At 32.9% G+C, this 21016-nt stretch overlaps 1 protein-coding gene across 1 annotated transcript in view; it reads left to right on the plus strand.

Moving 5' to 3' along the window:
- LOC116419424 (polypeptide N-acetylgalactosaminyltransferase 11-like) overlaps positions 1-21016 on the plus strand; it is a 91628-nt gene that overhangs the window by 17039 nt on the left and 53573 nt on the right. Inside the window, exons 2-4 of the mRNA XM_031939466.1 lie at positions 371-671; positions 8463-8586; positions 13802-13968. Of these exons, the coding sequence (XP_031795326.1) occupies positions 386-671; positions 8463-8586; positions 13802-13968 (577 nt within the window). The 5' untranslated portion in view covers positions 371-385. The remainder of the gene's footprint in view (positions 1-370; positions 672-8462; positions 8587-13801; positions 13969-21016) is intronic.

The following is a 21016-nucleotide window of genomic DNA, read 5'->3' on the forward strand; positions in this document are numbered from 1 at the left end:
GATGTTATCTTTGTGTGTGTGTGTGTGTGTGTGTGTGTGTGTGTGTGTGTTTTAAAATAAATACCACTGATGCCTTTTGTATTTATATTACAGTCATTTCTGAATGCATTACATCCATATAATGTTCCAATAAGGTTCCAAAAAATGCAGCCTTCTCTTTATAGCAAAGAGAAATAGGCAAAAAAAATCTGATCTGTCTGACAATGTATGCAACATTCTTCATTTTTATTCTCTGGTACCATTATTATTTTTTCATTTGTCTTTAAAAGAATGTTGTTTGTTTGTTTGTTTTTAATATTGAATTGGATTCTAGAAGTTTATTTAAAAGGATAGTTAAGCATCTAAAAACTTTTCTTTTCTTCTCTTTCAGGAAATTGAAATTACAATGAGAAATAACATGGCTCACCAAGTTGGCCGTGGATGCTTTTTAACATCTTTGATCTGGACTATATTGTTCTTTATTTATTTAAATTATATCCAAGTGAACCAACTTCTCAAGAATGTGCCCCACAATGGTGCTGGAACCCATCAGATATTTCCTACAAAATTCTCTTCCAGTTTTTCCAACTTCCCAAAGCAAATAAGGCCACAGTTAAAAATCAATGATGTTGAGAATAAGTTAGATCAGGATATTAAAGCCACAAATAACATAGTGATTTCTCCTGAACTGGGTAAGTGGATTTAGCTGCCATTATTTGGTATTTTGAGAATATAATTTAATCATTGAAGATTTAGGGAAAAAAATGCTTTTCTAAATTGTATTTTCAACTGAATGTTGCTTAAGAGTTTATCCTTTTGGTTACAGTAAAAACTCATCTTGTCTTTTTAAAAATTAGATTTCATATTATTGTCAGTGATATGACTACATGTCTATGGTTTTATGTAGACATCATAAAGTAGTTCCTCCATGTTTCTCATACTTTAATTAAAGAATATTCTGGTTTTGATATTTCATGAATGGTGATATGCCCATTGACCCTAATATACTTGATTTCTCTCCTCTCCCATTGTGGATGGGGGGAGGCAAACTGACATTACTTATAAAAATATTCCTGCAAAGATTACATACAGATCAGGGAAAGAAATAGGCCTAGAACTGTGGCCTTTATCTTCACATTCCAGACAGGTTCCTAACAAGATAGGACTAATAAATTGGCTCTTTCCAACCAAGAATCTCTTCTCTTAACCTGTTTTATTTTCCATTTGCTGATTAGTTGCTTTGGTCCACTATTTTTTGTTTGTTTGTTTTTTGCTCCTGATTTGCTCCAGAGAAGCTCTGGCTTCTGGCAATTAACTCATTCCAATGTTAAATAAAGAGATATCTTAGCTGAACCCTGGAATATTACCATCTGCCTCACATGGCAAGTGCCAGCCTGACCCTTTCTAGATATGGAGAAACTAATAAAAAAAAATTAAAAATTTAAAATCGATAAAAGAATAGAAAAAAAATTTTTGAGAAAAGGTATTTTAATGACTATCTGGTTACTTATACCCAACAGTGAAGTAGAATAAAAGACATTAAGCTTAAATTGAAGCTGTGATGTTATTGTGATTAGGTACCATGTTTAATTTGGTACTTTCAACAAGCCATGATGAGATTTCTCTTTCTAACATTGAGCATACTTTGTTAATCAATTTTGACCAAGTTTTCCCATAAATCCTCCTATACCAAAAACTATACCAAAATGTTGGGGAGCTTTTTCTTCTGCCGTATAAGTATTTTTAGAACACTGGTGTACCGTCTAAATTGTCCATTCTCTATATGAGAGATCATATCTATTTTATGGTCATACATAAGTTCTATAATCTTTTTATGCCATTTTCTGTAAATACATCATCCTTGATAACATTTTTTCAACCTGTTTGTGCCTTCATCATGACATTGCCCTCTGAGTAATTTATAACTTTAATTCTTTTAAGATTAAACTATTTCCCAAATTGTGACCATATAGTATTACCAAGAAAATAATGCTGAGATAGTAGAAAATGACTTGAGATTACAATTAAATTATTAGGATTATTAAGTCTTTTTAAAATTAACTATAGCTTTTTATTGACAGAACTTATGCTTGAATAATTTTCAACACTGTCCCTTACACTCACTTCTGCTCCAACTTTTTCCTTCCCTTCCTCCACCCCCTCCCTTAGATGGCAGGCCATCTCATACGTGTTAAACATGTTAATTGTATCTTAGATACAATATATGTGTGCAGATCCGTACAGTTCTCTTGTTGCACAAGAAAAGTCGGATTCAGAAGATAAAAATTACCTGGGAAGAAAACAAAGATGAAAATAGTCCACATTCATTGCCCAGTGTTCCTTCTCTGGGTGTAGCTGATTCTGTCTGTCATTGAGGATCATTAAGTCTTATACAAGAGGCTAAACGTCTTAGGGCACATGTCACTGCTGATTCCAAAAGCATGGATTTTAAAAGAGAAAGATATTTAGGAAATGAAGGATTGGGTAAGAAGATAACATCTGAGAATGAGATTTTAGTTTCTGGACCTTTAATATAGGAGTAATGGACATTTGGCCAAGGATGGAGTATACCAAGAAAAGTCTGGTAAAACTATCTGCTTAAATTCTAATAAATGCATTTGAGGGGATTTAAGCTAACAAAGTAGAAATGGAAAACTCCGTCTAACATTCACAATGTAAGAACAGCAGTAGAAATGCCCAGAAATGTTTACACAAAACAAAATTCAAGAAAGCAAACAAAATGCATGGCTTAAGATATCTGTACACAAATGTACAAAATGTGGATAACAGAAAGGTGGATTAGAGAGCCTAAATCTGGAAGGTAAATTTAACCTAACCAAAGTTAACCACATTTAAAATGGGAACACATTAACATGAGTGTGTGAGAAGCCAGGAAACACCTTTAATCTTTAAAAGATGTGGAATATGAATATAACATGGAAATTTCATTTTCCTGTAACACAAGTGAAAGGTGTACTGACACTCAGAATGAGCTGAGGCTGAGAAAGAAAATTATAGTCAATGAAAACTGCCTTAAAAGTTAATTTGGAGAACAGAAAGATTAAAGAAGAGACAGGAACAAATACCTATAGCTGATGGAATAATGATAGATGTGAAGACAGAACCATTTAACTCTAACCTTCATTGTTTTTTCTGCTGAAGATATAGAATGATTTTTGGTTTAAAAAGAACTGAACAAAAACGATAGCTATTAGGTAAATAAATATATATCTATAGATTTATCTATCTATATCTATAAATATATGTTTCAAAGGACCATCAAAGCTTTAAACTTCATTATCATTACTATGACACCTGTTCATGTCTGCGTGTGTATATGTATGTGTATATATAATATATAAGAATTTTATGTTTCAGTATCCTGAAAGATGTAATAGATGTAATTGCTAAGTCATTCTCCATGATCTTTGAAAGATTATAGAGAAAAGGATGTAGTAGAACTGGAGAAAGACAAATAATCTGATTGTGGAAAATTGTAGTTCAGTAAGTTTGACTTCAATTCCTAGCAACATTTTATACCATTTTGTTCCATGGATGATTGTTGTATATAGACTTATTCTTTAAAATATGAATTCAGTTATCAAAAATAAGCTTTCAGGGATTTACTAATTTCCTATCCTGTTGAGATGAAAATATTTAATGATAGGTTAGAAACTAATAGGAGAAATTTTCTTGCTTTCCATTTAGACATGTATAGTGTTTTCCATTAGTGTTCTTCCTAAACTACCAAGATGTAACTGGAGTATAATATATTAAGGTTAGAGATTTTTCTGATTCTCTTATGGAAAATGATATTTGGACCGGAAAGGGCAGAACAACAATATCTAAATTAGAAGTTGTTACCCAAGGTAAATAAGGAGGTAATAATTATAGAGCCCTTTAAGTTTCCAAAGGACTTTGCATTCATTAACTCATTTGGTCCTTCCAATAATCCTGTAGGGGGCAGATACTACGACTATTATTATTATCTCCACTGTAAATACAGATAAGAAAATTGAGGTCCACAGAAATTAAATGAGTTGCCTATGCGCATATAAATGAATAAGGGTCAGAGGCTGGATTCAAACTCAAGTTTTCCTGATTTCCCGTTCAGCATTCTATGTACTATTCCACAATGATTCTGATGAGTTCAAGTAATGTGATTTATATACCATTCCTCTGGTATGTAAAGAACTGGGAGATTTGATCACTGAACCACTTTCAGTGATCTTTGATAATAATAATAGCCTTTATATAGCACATTAAGGTTTGCTTCTTTTTTAATCCTCACACTAATGCTGAGAGGTAGGTATTACTGTTATCTCTGTTTTACAGATGGGAAAACTGAGGCTGAAAAAGAGATCAAGTAATTCAACCTTGGTCAAGTAATGTTTTGCAGATGAAGCTTCTAAGGTTCATATGTTTTGTGAAAGTCCTGACTTTACTCATATTTTGCTTTAGAAACTTTTCTGAAATGAGTTCATTTTTCTTCTCCCAACAACAGAGAAAAGGCAGAGTTAATTAATTCCTTTTGTTTGTTTCATTTGTTTTGCTTCAGTTTTTTCTGCCAGGGAGAATGACTTTTGGACTGGAAAAAAAAACAATAAAAGTGGCTAGTGGGTAGTTTATGCTTTATAAGCAAGGAAATGGTAAGAAAGCATTTAGCTTCCCTTGATGAATTCAGTCATCTAACGCTGATAAAGTATATCTTTTGGTAGTGAAAAACAGTTGGCAGATGCAACTGATGAACTATTATCAATGATATATAAAGGGACATGGAGAACAAGAAAGGTATCATAGAACTAGGGTCTAACTACTGCCTCCATTTTCAGAGAAGACATTTCAATCTACAAATTATAGATGAAGTATCTTGATTTCAAATCCTGAGAAAATTCTAGAATATATTAATAGAGATATGATTGGCAAACATCTAGAAAAGAAAGCAGAGATAACCATATTTCTTTTATTTGAAAGGATTATTCAACTGGTAGATCAGGTGAATGCTATCACTAGCGAAATCTAGCTTCTGGTAAAGAATGTGATAAAATATATCATGTTAATCTTGTGGAAAAGATGTAGCAGTATTGGTTAGACAAGAGTACATTCAGATAGTTTAAAAAGTGATTGAATGGTAATGATCAAAAGAGTGATCACTGACTTGGCTCTTTGATATTTTGGATAAAAGCATAGGAGGCATCCTTATCAAAGTTGCCAATGATGTAAAGCGAGAAGGAATAGCTAACACTGGATAACAGAGTTAGACTCCAAAAAAATCTTGGCCCTAAAACTGGGCTGAATCTAATATCCAATAAAGGAAAAATTAATAGGAATAAATATAAAGGCTTTTTAAATAATGGCTTTTTATTTTCAAAATATATACAAAAATAGTTTTTAACATTCATCCTTGCAAAATCTTGTGTTCTAAATTTTTCTCTCCTTTATCCCAACTCCCTTCCCTAGAGGACAAGTAATCCAATATAGGTCAAACATGTGCAATTCTTCTATACATATTTCCACATTTATCATGCTGCAGAAGAAAAATCAGGTCAAAAAGGAAATAAATTAAGAAACAAAACAAAAAGCAAACAAAACAACAAAAATCTTGAAAATGTCGTGTTGTGTTGCTCCATGTTCAGTCCCTATAGTCCTCTTTGGATGTAGATGGCTCTCTCCATCACAAGTCTATTGGAATTGGCCTGAATCACCTATTTCAAAATCAGGTCATGAGGTCACACAGCCTCTACCTCACAGGATCATATATTTATATTTTTAAGGTATTTTAAAGGTCACTTAGCCTTGCCTTCTCATTTTTATAGATGAGAAAAGAGAGTAAATGAAATACCCATGATCTTGTATTAAAGCTCAAGTGTTCTTATTAGATCTAAGTGACAGAGACAGCATTTTAATTCCGGTCCTATAATTCCAACACCAGTGATCTTTTCATTGACATCCTATTCATTTCACCCAATCTTGTTAAGCTCTTTTGAAAAAATTCTATCTGAAAATGGAATGAATGGTTGCCTAAGGTGATACTAGAATCTCTCTCACTGAAGATCTGCCAGGGAAGACTGTGTGATTACTTGACAGATGTGTCATACTGGATAATCTTTTTCAGATATGAATAAGACTAGATGGCCACTGAGGTCCCTTCCAATCACAAGTCCTCTGCTCTTGTGATTCTATGATTCCTTATCCTAATTAAAGTTGACTAGAATTCCAAGGTCCCTTCCAACCTAGAAATTCTGAATCCCTACTCCCAACCCATTCCTCTTTCTGCTCATCTAATCTTATAGATTATAGAAAATTACAATGAGAAACCACTTTAGAGATATCTGATACAATATCCTCATCTAATAGTTATGAAGAAGTAAAATGGCATGTAAATGATATATTATGGCCTCATCGATTCATCAGTCAACAAAACACTGGGTACCAGGTATCATGCCAAGAATAGAAGATGCAAAGAAAAAAAAATAGTATATGTCCTCAAGCTTACAGTTCTATCAAGAAAATCACATATATACCTACAAGTATGTGTGTATGTGTGCATATATATATATATATATATATATATATATGGATGGATGTGTGTGTAAATAGATAGACAGACACAAAGTAAATGCTAAGTCTATATAAGTAGACTTAGTAATATAATATAAAGGTGATACTCTTAGCAGAGTGATGTCAAACTCAAATAGAAAGGAATTCCTGCGGGCCATACATTTGCTTGGAAAACCTCAAATTTACAACGATCTATGTTGCATTTTTCTTTATATGTTAACCATCTCCCAATTATATTTTAATCTGGTTCTGGTCACATTCTGGGGTTTTGCTTGCTGCCTGCAATGAGTTTGACACTTGTTCTAGCAGCTGATGATGCTTGAGTTGAACTTTGAAAAAGATTCTACCAGGCAGAGGGGAAGAAAGGGACTAGACTTGGCAATTACTGAATATATGAGATGAGGGAGAATGAGGAGCTGAGTGTGACTCCAATTTAGAAAATCTGAGTGACTGCAAGGCTAATGATGTTCTTATAGAAAGAGAGAAATTCAGAAGAGGGGTAGATTTTGGAAGAAAAAAATGGCAAGCCACTCCAGTATCTATGCCAAGAAAACTCTAAATGGGGTCATAAAGAGTCACATATGGCTGAAATAACTCAGCAACCATAACTACCACCATCACCACCACAGCAACAGATTTTGAGAGAAAGATAGCAAATTCTGTTTTGGACCCACCAAATTTGAGATAATTATGGGACATCCAATTCAAAATGTCTAATAGGTATTTGGAAATATAGGGGAGGAAAGAAACATATACATAAATTGATCTGGGCGTTATCTGCATTATAGTTTGTTTTGTAATGCTGTATTGTAGAATCTTTGGATTATGTCTAGATTTTTGCTGTTATAAATAGTGATGCCATTCATAATCACCCTATTTTTTTTCTCTTTTGGGTTATTATAAACAGTGATGCCATGATAGCCTTGTATAACTTTTTTTCTTTTTGGGATCATTTCATTGGCATAGAAGCTCCTAAGGGCAAGTGCCAGATCTTAATCATATTTGTATCTTTCCTACTCTATAAGTTTCACAAAGTTTGAGTCTATTTCTGGAACCTATATTTTTTCCATTGATCAATTTTTTTCTGTTTTAAGTTCAAACCTTAAGGACATCATCATTATCTAAAAAGTAAATTATATTTTTGTCAATTTATTGCTGAAGGAAACATTCGAGATGAAGAAGGAAAGAGTTTATTCCATTATATATAGGTTACTCCTCTTGCCACCATCCATTGGATATGACTTGTACAATTATTCTTATAGAACCATTTCACTTTCAAAAGTTTATAAGCAGCAAAATGCTGCAGTGGATAGAATACTGGACCTGGAGTAAGCAGTCCTGAGTTCAAAAACTGACTTATTTACTAGCTATGTGACCCTAGACAAGTCAATTAAACTCTTTCTGTCTCCATCATCTGTAAAATGAGAAATCAATAGCACTTAGCTCCCAGGAATTCTGTTGGGATAAAATGAGATAATATTTCTAAATGCTTTGCAAACCTTAAAAGTACTACATAACACTAGCTATTATTAGCATGTCAGTTTCTGTAAAAATATTTTATATATGTGAATGAGTATTAAATCTATTTACTATACGATTTTATCATCTTATATTAAATTTCTATATTATATTAAGTCTATAATTTCAAGAGTTTTGTCATATTTAAATATATATTAGCCTTATTTCTCAGTTCTCAGGATAAAAATATACCTTTATATTTTTTGATGTCATATTTTGTTTTTCCTGGAAGGAAATGATAATTTTCTTTGAGTGAATATCTTGTATCCCAAGTCAAAAATCATAGTCAAGTCATATTCAAATCATATTCAATGAGTCACATAAATAGAATTGCAAATTATTTTTGTAAATTTATTTTGATATAGCTTATCTAACATAGTCTGACTTATGTTTTTCTGTTGTAGATAAAATTTATTATGAAAACATTCAGAACATCAGAGACTTGGGCTTCAAGCAGCATGGTTTCAACGTACTTATCAGTAACCAATTGAGCTATCATAGAGAAGTGCCAGATACAAGGAGCATGGAGTATGTTACTATTTTCTGTAAATGCCATTTAACATTGTGCTCTTGGGGGCTCTTTTAATCAAATCATGAGGATGACATTGAAATCCTGCAGTTAACCATCATTTGCTTGCTTGGCAACCCTGAGAAAGAATTCCAATACTGTTGTGCTTCAAGTGCAATCATCTGAGAATATATTTTTACACGTAGGTTTTTTTTTTTTTTTTAAGAGTGTAGGCCAGTGTGAAAGAATACTCGGTCTGAAATCAGAGGTCATATGGATTTAAATTCTGACTATGCCATTTTTAACTTGTATAACTTAAGCAAGCATAAACTTTCTGGAACCCAGTTTTCCTTATCTGAAAAATAAAAGGTTTTGATTAGATGATTTCCAAGATTTCCTCTAACATCAAATCTATTACCTCATTTATTATCGACACAAAATATTGGTCCTCATTTTTCTCTACATAGCTCTCCATTTCAACGTTCTTAATGATTTTTATGATTATATTCATCAATTTCTGGCATGTAACGAATTAATGAACTGATTGATTGATTGATATTTCATTGTATGAGTTTCTGGTTGTCTTCAACTAAAGAGGGATGATAATCTCCCGTTTATAAAGGAGGTTTGTCTCTGAGCTCAGGAGTAGGATGACACCAAAGTAAGAATGATTTGAAACCACAAAATCCACAATTTGAAACCATAAATCCTGAATCCAGGAATCTACAAGATTCCTTATATGGTTGAAAATTACAAATTAGATGGCTGATAGGAGAAAAGTGGTAATTACACCTAATTTAAAAATTTCTCTTGACCATATCATGTAAGAAAGATATAAATATTTTAGAAGTCTAATACAATAGAGAATACTTTTTCCAGACTGAATGTTTACTTTCCACACAGAAAAATGAAGACATAGTACTGGTAAATACTAGAATATATTAGTTGGGATGCTGCTCACCAGTTAGTAGTATGCAGTGGCTAGACTCCTCCTAAGATACAGATATATGTGTGTCTTTTTTAAAAAATGATCTGTTTTCCCCCTAGAAATTTAGTAATACTAATACATTTTTAAAAATTGATGTATGTTGCAAAGGTCCAAATAAAACTTAAAAATTAAGATACTTATATTTTGGCAAGTAAAATATGACAAAATACAATGTAACAAAGTAATGAAAAATAATATAATGTAAGATGATATGATATATATGCAATGTAATATAAATGTTAAAGTAATATGGATTGTTCTATAGCAAAGCTATGGGTTGCAATCCCATATGGGCTCATGGAACTGAATGTGGGGGTTGTAAAGAATTTGGCAAAAGTAAAAAGTATCAAATATTCTGCAAATATTTACTTCTTTATGTAAAAATATATAAATCAATTTCATTAGTATGCAAATTTGCTTTCATTTTTAATAAATGGTAAAATTATATGCATACCAAAGAATTATTTTTAAATAATTTTTTGTTTTTTAAATTTATTTTTCATTATTTCATTTTTCCAAATGCATATAAAGATAGTTTTCAACATTCATTTTTGTAAGATTTTGTGTCCCCCAATTTTTTCTCCCTCCCTCCCTCACCTCTCCCCTCCCCAAGACAGTAAGCAACCTGATATAGGTTACATACATATATAATTCTTTTAAACAAATTTCCATATTTGTCATATTGTGCAAGAAAAATCAGGCCAACAGGGAAAAAAAAAAACAAGAAAGAAAAAAGCAAGCAGACAACCAAAAAAGGTAAAAATACTATGCTTTGATCCATAACCAGTCTCTATAGCTCACTCACTATGGATGTGGATGGCAGTTTCCATTCTAAGTCTACTGGAATTGTCTTGAATCACTGCATTGCTGAGAAGAGATGTCTGTCATAGTTGATTACCACAAATCTTGCTGTTACTTTATACAATATTCTGTATCTTCACTTCATTCAGCATCTATTCATGTAAGTCTTTCCAGGATCTTCTGAAACCAGTCTGATCATCATTTCTTAGAGAATAATAATATTCCATTAAATTCATATCCCATAATTTATTTAGCCATTCCCCAACTGATTGGCATCCATTTAATTTCCAGTTCCTTGCCACTACAAAAAGAGCTGCTACAAACATAAAATTAATTTCTTTATGTTTTATCATCAGTAAATGTTTGATTTGTATAAGTATTTTATATGCTTATCTATCCAGAGCTGTGTAAAAATTTCTCAGGTGAAAATGGTTATGACTGGAAAAAGTTTAAGACACACTGTTATATTTCTTCTTCCAAATCCATCTCTGTAATTATAAAGTTTTGTTTTCTTTATGTGTGTATTTTTAGTGACCATAGTTAACACATAACTGTATGTTACTCTTACTCCATGGCCTCAACTTTGCATTACCTTCTAAATCTCTCTATTTTTCTTTGCATTTTTCATATTTATTGCTGTGTATAGTAATATTCTATTACATTAATATTTTATTCAGTTATTTATAAATTATTAAGTAAATAATGTTGTTTCCAATTATTTTGTTTTTACAAATAAAGCAGGCACAAGTACTATTGTTCAAATAGACTTTTTCTTTTCTCTACATCCTTAAAATAAAATCCAACCAATGGGATCTCTGAGTTAGTTCGGTGGGCTGATCAATTAGGTAATAGACTGTTGTTGCAATTGCAAGCATGGATTGTGCTGCAAAATAACATTATTTCCTTGAAGCTGAACCCCTTCCTATTTAATTTTATCTTGTTTAAATTTTATCTTTATTAAGCCTTTTTTTTGCTACTTTTATGGATATAACTGCAATTATAAAATAATTTAAAATACATTCTTCAGATTATTAGAGAATTTGAACAATTTTTTTTTAGTTTTCAATAATACAATGCATTTCCTTCTCCAAAAATTATTTCTTTACCAATTGAATCATTTTGTTTTTCCACTGTGTTATCTATGACTTTATCTTCACCTAATATTAACTCTGTTCTTTATTCTGTCTATTGATATTTTCAGATTTTCTATTATATTCATTACAATCTTAATTCTTTTTTATTTTCTCCCAATCATTTTTTAAAGCATCATTCACTTCCTCACTTCAATTTCCACCATTATTTTTAAACAACTTCAAATTCAATTTTCATATCAACTTATGATTTTTTGCCAGTGTTAATTTTTATTCTAACTCATTAAGTATATAATCAATACATTTGAGATCATCTCTTGGGTGTTTTGCATCATCTTTCTCTCTCTGTACTGCTTTGGTATATGCTTCAGTTGATCTCATATATCTATTTCTCTAGAGATAGTTATATCAATTCATTTTACTCATTTTCATTTCTCTTTTTTAAATTTTTGTTGTTTTTGAGGGCAGTGTGAAGATTCCAGCTGCTTATTCTGCCATTCCCCCAGAATTCCCAGATATTTTTCTAAAAAATATTCTCTTCTAAATTAGACACAGATGAGAATGGGCAGTCTTCAATTTAATGGATTAAATTTCAAAAGTTTGTTGTAAAAACAAAAGTTGATGTAACACAAAAATTATAAATGAGTCATAAAAATAAAATCCAATGACCATAAATTTGACTAAATGGGAGAAAGACCCATTAGAACTATAGAGCATATTTTAAATACATATTTTAAAATTACAAACATTGTTTTTTTTTCATTCTTTTAAAAGTATTTTTTCCATGAAAAATGTAAATTGGAAATAAAAAAAACCTGTCAGATTGGGAAGGACAAAGAATACTTTATTTGAAATATAGGATTATTAAGATTAGTAAGATCATAGGATCATCATATAGGATCATCCCATCCAGCTAGAGGTAGAAGGGAGCTCAGAAGCCATTTTCAGTCAAACCCACCTCATTTTATAGAGAAGGAGGCTTGGACCATGGAGGTCAATTGATTGGCTCAATGTTATAAAAGACTGATAAATGTCCAGAGTGGGATTTGAACTGAAATCTGCTAATTCCAAAGCCTACAAAAACTTTCTGCTGTACCACACATTTTATCAACTATTAAAAATGAAAATTTTAATTCAGTGTTTCTTTTCTTAATGTTTTTTTTTTCTTGACACTTAATTGACATGCTGCTGGGTAATGTCTAAGTTCACCTTCTATAACCTCCCTTCCACTGTCTTCCACCTCATGAAAAGTAAGTTCAGCACAATGAAAAGTTTGGGATGAACATGTATAGGATCTTGGCAAAATAGGTTTGCTTTTTTGGATTTCAATTCCATCATCTGTAAAATGAGGTATTGGGTAAGATGATCTTTAAAGTCTCTTCCAGTTCTGAAGTTTACCAAAACAAGGCCAAACAATCATTCATAGCAAGAGAAAATAAATATTTGGAAAATAATAGAAAAGTGATCCTACATTCTTAATCTTTTAACAAGTTGGGATAGCTTATTATTAATGTTATTAATAGCTAGCTTTTATAAATTTTTAATAGTGCTTATAAATATTTACAATATGGATATTATAATTTTATTGATTAGTTTATTAAATAGCTAATATTTTAAGTGATTTTTTTAGTAGAGACTTGTGATGATTTATTCACAATGGGAATCTCAAACTAACAAGTTCTCTGTTATTACCTTATACCACCTATATCTTTCTTTTAGTATCAATCACAAGAAGTTTAAGCTAGCAAGATCAGACATATTGAAATAACAATTTTATTCATCTTTTGGATACCCTGAAATATTTTATAAGTGCTTTAGAAATGTTATCTCATTTTATCTTCATAACAACCCTGGGAGGTAAGTGCTATTATTATTTCTATTTTCAATTGACTAAACTGAGAAAATCGGGTTAAATGATTTGCGTGATGTCATTCACCTAGTCAGTATCTGAGGCAAGCAGAATTTGAATTCAAGACTTTCTGATTTCAGGTCCAGTGTTCTATATACTATGATAATCTAATGAACTGGGGTGGTATGGTGAAAGGGGCACTGGATTTGGGAAGCAAAAAATTTACATGGATAAGTCATTTAACTTCTTTATACCTCACTTTCTCCTATCTCTAAAATGGGAATATCTATACTTTTACTATTCCCTTAGCAGGATTGTGAAGAGGAAAACTGTTTGGAAGCTGTAAACTACAGTACAAATGTCAGTTTCTCTTATCATCATAAATAGAATGAGATCAAGGACAAATGGAGAATATTAGAAATGGGTATCTAAACTTTGGTAAATTAGAATCTGAATCATTCAATGTTTTTCAATGTCTATTTTTCTTCTTATTTATATCTCAATAGGTGTAAAGGCAAGTCTTATCCCTCCTCTCTGCCGACTGCCAGCGTTATCATTTGTTTCCACAATGAAGTCCTTTCTGTCTTGCTTCGGACAGTACATAGTGTCATTGATCATACTCCACCGCATCTCCTTCATGAAATTATTTTGATAGATGACCACAGTGAATTTGGTAAGGAACTCATGTTAAAAATGAAAACTGATTTCCACCTCGGACTGCAGTGATAACCCTGAGACAATTGGCTTTTCTCCTTTTTTCTGCCAATTGACTTTCACACAGCTGGCATAAATGAAGAAACAGACTGACTCCTAGCCAGCATAGTGATTCTAATAGGAATAGGTCCAATTAAGAGCTCTATTATCCAAAAATGCTAGTTTTAAGGAAATCAGTGTATTTAGTTATTAGTATCATAGCAGAGGCTTTATAGGTCATCTTCTCTAACCCCCATTTTATAGGCAGCTAGATAGCCCAATGAATAGAGTACTAAACTTGCAATCAGATATACTTGAGTTCAAATCCTGCCTCAGATACTTACTACTGTATGACCTTGGGGCAAATCATTTAATGCCTGACTGCCTCAGTTTCCACATCTGTAAAATGGAGGTAATAATACCACTTATTTCCCAGGGTTGTTTAAAGTGCCATTAAAAATGCTAGCTATTCAGCTGTCACCAAAACCATTTGGTATTGGATAAGAAATAGATTTGTTTATCAGTGGAATAGGTTAGGTTCACAAGACAAAATAGTCAATAACTATAGCAATCTAGTGTTTGACAAACCCAAAGATCCCAACTTTTGCAATAAGAATTCATTATTTGGCAATAACTGCTGGGAAAACTGGAAATTAGTATGGCAGAAATTAGGCATGGACCTACACTTAACACCATATACCAAGATAAGATCAAAATGGGTCCATGATTTAGATATAAAGAATGAGATCATAATTATATAGAGCATTGACTCTAATTTATAAGAAATCAAGCCATTCTCCAATTGATAAATGGTCAGAGGATATGAACAGACAATTTTCAGATGATGAAATTGAAACTATTTCCACTCATATGAAAGTTTTCCAAATCACTATTGATCAGAGAAATGCAAATTAAGACAACTCTGAGATACCACTATACACCTGTCAGATTGGATAAGATGGCAGGAAAAGATAATGCTGAATGATGGAGGGGAGGTGGGAAAACTGGGACGTTGATGCATTGTTGGTGGAGTTGAGAATGAATCCAACCATTCTGGAGAGCAATCTGGAATTATTCTCAAAAAGTTATCCAACTCTGCATACCCTTTGATCCAGCAATACTACTACTGGACTTATATCCCAAAGAAATACTAAAGAAGGGAAAGGGACCTGTATGTGCCAAAATGTTTGTGGCAGCCCTTTTTTGTAGTGGCTAAAAACTGGAAAATGAATGGATGCCCATCAGTTGGAGAATGGTTGGGTAAATTGTGGTATATGAATGTTATGGAATATTATTGTTCTGTAAGAAATGACCAGCAGGATGAATACAGAGAGGCTTGGAGAGACTTACATGAACTGATACTAAGTGAAATGAGCAGAACAAGGAGATCATTATATACCTCAACAACGATACTATATGACGATGTATTCTGATGAAAATGGATATCTTCAACAAAGAGAAGACCTAACTCAGTTTCAATTGATCAATGATGGACAGAATCAGCTACACCCAGAGAAGGAATACTGAGAAATGAGTGTAAACTGTTTGCATTTTTGTTTTTCTTCCCAGGTTATTTTTACCTTCTGAATCCAATTCTTCCTGTGCAACAAGAGAACTGTTTGGTCCTACACACATATATTGTATCTAGGATATACTATAACATATTTAACATGTATAATACTACTTACCATCTAGGGGAGGAGGTGGAGGGCGGGAAGGGAAAAATCAGAACAGAAGTGAGTGCAAGAGATAATGTTGTAAAAAAATTACCCATGCATATGTACTGTCAATAAAATGTTATAATTATTTTTAAAAAAAGATTTAGGAAAGAGAAAAAATGCTAGCTATTATTATTATGCAAATTGAAACCAAATACAAATTACTTTCCCAAGATCTTCTGACTCAAAATCTAGCATTTTTTCCATTGTGTCGTGCAAACCCTGTTAAATGTATCTTATCATCATCATCATCATCATTCTACTTTACTACTAATGTATAAGAACTATTTAGGTTTATATCATCCAGCTTGCAAATATCTGTACATAATAAGTAACTGGCTCATGCTATGGATGAATTGGGGTTCTAGTTAAAATCATGGAGAGAGAGAGGGAGTTCCTCTTTTTGGGGGGTGACATTATGCCTATGGCCAAGGCCGTAAACATTTCCTGAACCATTGGATGAATTACTGACATAAAAGCAATGTTTGTGTAAATACTTTCCTCAGTAGAAGGGGTGGATGAGAACAATTTGTTCCATTGGCCAGGAAGGCAGGTGAGACAGGTGTTGGACAGCACTTAGACCTTAGACATCAAAGACCTGGAGATCTTCCACCATTTCTCAACTATTGGTTGTGACTGTCCTGCCCCTGAACCATGGTGGATCTGGAAAAGAGAATGAATCCAATGACTTCATGCAACTTTGCCTCACTTAAGTCCTATTTGCCCATTAATCAAAAAGTTCCCAGGCTAGTCCACAAAAGCCCATAATGTGCTTAAAGTATTATGGGAGGAGAAGGCAGTGAAGGAAGAACAGAAGGAAAAGACTAAGTAGAAGAAGCCATGGGAGAATGAGGGAATAATAATTTTTAAAATGACTTTAAAGTATAGAGACAATAGATGAGTCAACTCATAAGGGAAAATTAGGTAATTTTAACTACTTCCTGGATTAGATAATGCTTTAATGAGGTAGCTAAGTAATAAGTCACTATTTAAAATGTTGTTTTTGAGAAAAAAAAAACCTGAGTTTCCAAACAAACTTTTAGAACAAAAACCACTTATAAATTGTGAGCTGACTGCTTTATACTGTGTCTGATTTAGAGAAAAGTGTTTGAAAAGGACATATATATGTTGGGAGAAGTCCAGGAGATGGCAGCCAAAAAGAGTTAGTTCATAAAATATGAAGAGAGATTTAATGTTTAGTTTATTTAAAATAAGAAGATGAAGATAGCATAAGAGGACATCAGTTTCTAAATAATTCTCTTAGGTCAAAGTTAAGATTACCCACTTAGAAAAGGTCAAAGGAACTTTTGGTTAAACATTAGGATTTTTTTTTTAACTTGGAAGTTATTTAAAAACTAAAATAGTTTATGTGAGTGTTCTGTATCTTCTCCAGTTGTTCTAATGCCAGACACATTTAGGCTTTAACCACATACTTTTAGACATTAGTCAATGGATTATCCTGAGGTCAACTTTAATAAGTAGAGAGTGGGTAAACTTAATCTCCAGCTCAGGCCCTGTCTCTTAATCCTTCCCCTAAATCTTGTAATTCAGGGTCTCTGTCTGCCAAATAAACCCCTTTATGCCTGCTCCATTCTCTCATTCTCCATTCACTAGCCCAATCTCCCCAGTGTCCCTTCTATCATGCTTCCACTTTAATACTCCTACTCTATTTTTAATCTTTTTTCTCAACAATGTGCAAAAACAAATTTTAACATTCATTTTAAAATATTTTGAGTTATTTCCCTAATAACTAATGAGTCCTAATGGGCATGTAGCACAGAGAAATGAAACTAAAGTAATAAGTTAAAAAGGATAAAACATTATTAGGCTGAACACATATAGTACTAAAAATATAATTATGTGAGCATTATGCAATTTTATTGATACAGATTTGCAAAGATCTACATAACTCATGTTTTCCCAGCCAATGAATAATGTCAATAGCACATTTTTAAAACAATAAAATGTTAGAGGACCTAAAAAAATATTTTGAGTTAAAAAATTCCCTCCCTTTCTCTGCTCCCACCTCCTAGAAAAGTCAAGCAATTTGATTTAGATTATTTATGTTCAGTCATGCAAAACATATTTCCATACTAGACATGTTGTGGGGAAAAAAACAGATCAAAAAAAAAAACCCTAAGGAAAATAAAGTTGAAAAAGTATGCTTTGATCTGCAGTTAGATTCTATCAGTTCTTTCTCTGGAGTTGTATAGCATTTTTCATTATGTTGAAGTCATTAGCTTTTGAAATTGTCTGGGATCATTGTATTACTGAGAAAAGCTAAATCATTTACAATTGATCACTGTGCAATACTGTGTACAGTGTTCTTCTGGTTCTTCTCATTTTACTTTGCATCAGTTTACATAAGCCATCCCAAGTTTTTTGGAAAATATTCTGGTTATGGAATATTATTGTTCTATAAAAAACAGTTTCAGGATGATTTCAGAAAGACCTGGAGAGATTTACATGAACTGATGCTAAATGAAATGAGTAGAATCAAGAGAACATTGTATATGGCAACAAAAAGATAATGTAATGATCAACCCTGTTCGATGGGGCTCTTTTCAACAATGAAGTGATTCAGGCCAATTCCAATAGACTTATGATGGAGAGAGCCTTCTACATCTACATCCTACTGTGGAGACTGAATGTGGATCACAACATATTTTCACCTTTTTGTTGTTGTTTGCTTGCTTTTTGTTTTCTTTCTCATTTTTTCTTTTTTGATATGATTTTTCTTCTCCAGCATGATAATTGTGGAAATATGTATATGTTGCATATATTTAACATATATTGTATTTCTTTCTGTCTAAGGGAAGGGGATGGAGAAGGAATGGAGAGAGAAAAAAATTGTAACACAAGATTTTGCAAGGGTAGATGTTGAAAACTATGCATATATTTTGAAAAATAAAAAGCTAAAAGAAAAAGAAAAAGAAAGTATTCTGCTTATCATTTCTTATGATAATAAGTATAATAGTATAATAAGTATAATAGTATAATAGTATTCCATCTCGAGCATATACCCCAACTTGTTCATCCATTTCTTGATTGATAGGCATCCCCCTAGTCTATTAACAAATTCCCCTTTATCATAAAATTCTTCTTACATTTCCCATCTTCCTGAATTCAAAGAAATCTAACAATGGAAGATACTGTATTCATGTCTCCCCCTCCCCTTAGTACTGTATTCCCTTCTGTGAAGCCCTCTAGATATACATGGTTCAGAAAGTGGAGTCTGCACACTCCCTGTTGCAACTTCCAGACCTGTCCTCAGTTTTCATTACTTTGTAAGCTCTCCTCCTCTGACAACCATTCTATGCATTTTCGATGTTAATGGTCTCTAGGTCACTCTCTATCCTTTCTGAAGGAGTTTAGTACCTAGCTCATAGTTGTCTTCTCCATCTCATCACCTACCTTCACACTTGAGAGTTTCAGTATTCACCTTGAATGTCCCTTCACATTTCATCAATTTGCTTAGTTCCTATGACGTGCATCTTCCATTCTAATTCAAGCATCCACAGGAGTGGTCATATCTTAGATACACACTATCATCCATCACTATGTTAATTCCACATTCCTGAATTCTGGAATTCCTCTTCTGATCATAATCCTTCCATTTCTCTTTTTTGGCTTATTCCTCCTAAACCTATGTTTCATCCATTCTGTGATCTTTCATTTTTCCATTCCTTCTTGTTCTACTTATCTGTTTCTTAAATTCTTTTCTTCACAGTCTTGACCACAGTTATCCATTTCAAATATACATAGTTCTCCATGTTTGAATATTTCTCCCTTTCTTCTTATTTTCACTCGTGTTGCCCCTCTCAGCTCATTATCTGCTTTTTCTGCTTTTAATTTTTATGTTGTTGTGGCCCCAGAAGAAGTCATACAACTGCTACAAAGGTATATTATCTAATCTCCACTGGGCTCTTACTATCGCCTAATAACTTTGTTGTTCATCACTGACTGACTCACTGACCCACTCCCTGGAGTAATTGTTTGAAGTCTTCTTAACTCTTCAAGCTATTGCCTACCCATTCTTCTTATCTTAGAAGATCATAAGATCATAGCTGTAAAAATGGGAAAACACTTTGAAGTAATTTTGTCTAACCCACTCATTCTATGAATGGAGAAGATGAGGTCTGAAGAGAAATAACTTGGCTGAGGATACAAAGATAGAAAATAGTATACTTACGATCCTTCATAACCCAGGGCCTCAGACTCCAAATCTAGAGCTTTCTACTACACCAAGCTGTCTTGCCTTCTACCTTACAAAAAAAATCAAGGTCATCCATCATGCTTTCCCTTATTTCCTCTATTCTATTCTATATGTCAAAATGCCTTTAAATCCTTATCCATTCTTTCCATTTCTACTTCAGCTGAGAAAAAGATAAGCCATCTCTTTAATAGATTAGCTTCTCTCCTTTTGCTTTTTATCCCCTCTTCTCCCAAATTCTTCAGGAGAAAGCTTCTTTGAACATTCCCCACACTTCCATCTTCAGTCTCTCCCTATCTATCATCTCCTTCCTCACTGTGTACAACTGTGCTTAGGTCTTTCCCATTGTAATAATCAACCTTTCTTTTGACTTTGCCATCATCCCCATCAGATCCCATCTCATATCTGTGCTTTCACCTCTAAAATTCCTGGAAAGCTTTTCTGTACTTACTGCATTTTTTATCCCCCAATTTACTCACTGTGATTTGTCTTTTCATTCCATAATTCACAAAAGATACCATTAGCTTCATATCTGCTCACTCCAATGTCCTTTTCAATCTTTATCCTTTCTACTGCTTCTGATACTGTTCACTGACCCAGTCTTCTCTTGGTTTTCTTCCCACTTTTCTGATTCTTTCTTCTCCGACCACCTTGCTGGATCTGCCCACTCCCTGAAGTATTCTCTAAGGCTCTGTCTTCTCTCTCTATGCTCTCCTCTTTCTTGAACTCATCCAAACCTGTGGATTCAATGGTCATCTTTATGTAATTAACCTCTAGAGCTATGTGTCCAGGACTAATCTCTCTCCTAAGACTCCACTCCTATATCACTGACTGACTGCTATCTACGTCCATTTAGATATCTGATCATCCAAAACTGAATTAATTAGAAAAAACCTATGTAGAGGAAGCATTATGTATTTAGAGGAAGGATTGTGAGATTTGGGCCTGAAGTCTACATTCAACACTATCTGTTAACAAGTTGCCTCTTGTCTCTGAGCCTCAACTGTCTCAGATGCATAGCTACCTACTTCACTGGATGGTTTCAGTAACATAATACATGCAAAGAACTTTGCAAACTTTAAACCACTGCATAAATG

The sequence above is a fragment of the Sarcophilus harrisii genome, chromosome 5 (genome assembly GCF_902635505.1).
Source record: "Sarcophilus harrisii chromosome 5, mSarHar1.11, whole genome shotgun sequence".
Taxonomy (NCBI): domain Eukaryota; kingdom Metazoa; phylum Chordata; class Mammalia; order Dasyuromorphia; family Dasyuridae; genus Sarcophilus; species Sarcophilus harrisii.